The following is a 3,726-nucleotide window of genomic DNA, read 5'->3' on the forward strand; positions in this document are numbered from 1 at the left end:
ATTAATACTAACGGATATCCTTTTAGAGTACTCGGATGCAAACTTGCTACTATATTAGACGGTGTTTACATAATACTAGTATTTACTATATCTATTATTCCGACTTCCAAGTTAGAGTAATACTTTATAAATAGGTCTAGTATATTCTTTTTGAAAAATCTGCCATTTATTGGCCGTATCTAAAAGTTAGGAATACCTATAGGATAAATCTCACAGTAATTATACTTATTATATTTCTAATATAACTACTTTTTTCCGAAATAAAGTATTCTCTTTACTATTATTTGCTTCTGGAGAACCTAACCTCGAGAAAGTAAAGGCCCGTCTAGAAGTATTCTAGACAGAAGGTAGTTGCGGTAAATAAGCAAATTACTATTACTATAATCTGTCTAGGATAAGGAGGTATAACAAGCCGTTAATTCGAGGGGCAATTTACTAGGTCGTTCCGTAAAGAGTCCTCCTTCCCCGTCTATTAAGCTAGTAGCGGTAATATTAAGAAGACTATTAGAGTAAACTTTGCCTATCTAAGCTAATTCCCGCTCCTAATCTTCCTTTAAGTTCTATATTATATATAAGAAATCTATCCAGAGATATTTCGTATCTAAGAATCTAATAACCTCGATTATTCTCTGAAAGATTTTTGGTAAAAGAGAAATTTTCAAGCCCGCAAGTAGGTAACAGGCAGTTTCAGAAGTAAGTTTATATATATCTGCCTTTCCCTAATAGTAACTCAAGGTTATATAGTTCTCGATTACTCTATTACCCTTAGTCTCGACTAAGCGAATTATTCTATTCATTAATTCATTTAGATCGAGAAGGCATATTAGTAACTAGCCAGATATTTTCGTAGAATATCTGGAATGTTTATTAATACAGGTTTCTAACCAAGTCTGGGCATAATATAGAGGCCAATCCGAATCTATAAATCTACTAATAGAATATTCGGGCGAATATCTTTAACCTTTGACTGATTCTAGAGTATAAATATTAGAAAGTACTCGATCCATTTATTAAGCTGCGTTAATTAATATACCTCTCTATTCGGCCAGATTATATATATAAGAGTCCAATCGTAGTAGAAGTAAGTAATTCACAGATATGTGGAGGGTCATATTACTTCTATCCACTCTGTTACTATCTCTCAACTCGTATATAGTAAAGTTTCCGCCGAAGGCTTCTGTTCTTTCTACCCCAGTCGTAGCTTCGAGGATTAGCTTAGTAATCTCTGCGGGGGTCGAATTCTGTGGGGATAGATCTTCTTCTATGAATTTCTTGCAAACATCTTCGAAGATTTGCGTATAGATCCAATATTCCTTAAGAGCTGATTAATAAAGTCTCGAGATATCTGGCTGATGTATGCGATAATTGTGTTTAGGAGGAAATGTGGCACCCCTGAAAATGTCTCCTAGGTTGTCCAAAGATGCCTGATATACTGAATAATTGTGAAGGCTGTGGAAATCGCTACGGAATATATTTTTACACTCCTGACAAAGCATCTTGAAAACAGGATAAAAGTTGAACTCGTAGCGCTCATCTATAATGAGGAGGTATAGGTATCGCAATACTATAAGTATCGAGAATTCCGGCTTATAAAAGGTAATTAGTGGTGGTGCGGTGGCAGGTTATTTAGAGAGGGAGTGGTTAGCAGCGAGTGGTTGGCGGCAAGGGGCTGGCTGATCCAGGCGCTAACAGAGCCGCCGACCGCGTACAGCCAGCCATTGCGGCAAGGAGGGGCTTGCTGTCTATCACTACTTGATGAGTACCTCGAATTGTCTTTGCATGGCTTCAGCGCCTTTGAATTGAGAATGATGTCCTTCCGATTAATGCTCAACAGATTATTCATAGGTGCAGAATGGATAAAGGGAGGGGATCTCTCTAATACGGTATTCCCAGGACCAAGTCTAATGAATCTCAATAGTTAGGTCAGTCATCAAACAAGAGTGCTATCTCGATTATAGCTAATCTATTTCCACAAGATTCCGCCTAGCATTATAGAACCTGCGAACGGAGTAGTATCGAGCCAAACCTCTACCAGCCTTGTAATCGAACCTTCGGCGGGTCGACATTCTTTAGCAATATCTTAATTTAGTAGCTCACGCTCTAGTATACGAGTGTAACTAGTTATTCGGTAGTAAGCCCTCGAGTAGTATCTTAACTCACTAGCTCATATCTTTGAGTATAACTAGTGCGATTAATTATTCTATAGTCAGTAGCCCTCGAATAATACTTCTATTCTCGCTCTCGCAGCTTTAAAATATGATTAATAGTCTAAATTATAGATTGTAATACTTAAAAGGAAATACTGCCATAATTTCAAGTAGTAAAGATATTTCCCTAACGTGGCTATTTGTGCCTTTATTAACTTGGTAAGCCCGCTGTCTTTATATATAATTACTATAGTCTAGGAAAAACGTTAAAACTAGTGGCTTTCGCCAAATATAAATAGGACGAACCTATATATAATAGCTACTATGGTTATCTACTTACTACTTCGGAGATTAATAACTATATAAGAAATATATAAGATAATCTAATTAGTATTATAGCTTGTATATAGTAATTACTCAAGACCTATAGGGCTCGAAAATCTGTATATCGGGGATCGGAAGTCTAATTAGAGCCATAGAGCCTAATTAAGAAAAGTAATAGGAATAATAAAGACGAATACGGGAATATTATTAAGACTAGAACTTTATTACTTAAATATTACATATTATTTATTTAATAGAAATAACTAGTATTAGAAATCCTTTTGCCCCAATATATATAGTTAATAGCCCTATTAATATTATATAATCCTTTAATAACTTATTATTATACTTGATCCTAGTAAAGAGAATATTAAAAGAACTATAAATTCTATTACCTATAATCTTTCTTTACTAGTCTCTTATACTCAAAGACTTATAATTAATACAAAATAGTAATATTTCCTTTAACTTTATAAGAAGTATTATAAAGTTCTTTTATACTATTATAATTAAGCAAGAGTATTATAGTCTTACTTTACTATTTATTACTTAATAACTAGGTATAGCTAAAATCAGGCTTAAGTATTAAACTTTAATTAGAGTTACTAAAAAAGCTAATAGCTTTTAAGTAGCTAATACTTATTAGCTTTTAAATATTTTAAATAGTATTATAGTTATTTTTGAGCTATAGCTAACTAGTTCCTTATAACCTAAGCTAATAGCTATTAAGTTTCATGGCTATAGTCTTTAAGAATTATAAGTATACTAGTATATAAGGTTAGTACCCTATATCTAGTAGTTTTTTTCTAAAAGTAGACTTTCCAGAAATAGCTATTCTCTCTAATATATACGGATTTATATCTATAAATTTGAGTAATTAAAGAGTACTCAAATATAAAGTCGGAAAGTCGAGATAGAGATATAAGACTCTTATTTTTTTATATAAATCTTCTTAGATAAAAGAACTAGTAAAGTAAGATTAACTTCTAAGTATTATTATCTTAACCTTATTACTAAGAAACTAGTCTCAAAATATAATTATAGCAGATATCGCACCTAATAAAACTAATACTACTATAACCGCTTAAATAGGCAAGAATAAAGGAACTATTTAATCTAATGGCCTCGCGACTCCAGAGCCTATTCCTGGCCTGGAGGCAGAGCGAATTACTACTAATTAACTATATTAGAATATAGAGATTTCAGAGCTTAAGAAAGTTCTCGGTATTAAAGTTAACCGCCGTCTTAATTAGAT

At 33.1% G+C, this 3,726-nt stretch overlaps 1 protein-coding gene across 1 annotated transcript; it reads right to left on the minus strand.

The window, feature by feature from the left end:
- Window positions 1–560: 560 nt before the first annotated feature.
- Window positions 561–719, minus strand: K444DRAFT_548685 (uncharacterized protein; the record flags this gene model as incomplete). The annotated part of the gene is made up of 1 exon (XM_024876391.1): window positions 561–719. A coding segment is annotated over one exon (159 nt), but the record flags the coding sequence as incomplete, so codon positions are not given.
- Window positions 720–3,726: the final 3,007 nt, after the last annotated feature.

Source organism: Hyaloscypha bicolor (genome assembly GCF_002865645.1).
Source record: "Hyaloscypha bicolor E unplaced genomic scaffold K444scaffold_189, whole genome shotgun sequence".
Classification (NCBI taxonomy): domain Eukaryota; kingdom Fungi; phylum Ascomycota; class Leotiomycetes; order Helotiales; family Hyaloscyphaceae; genus Hyaloscypha; species Hyaloscypha bicolor.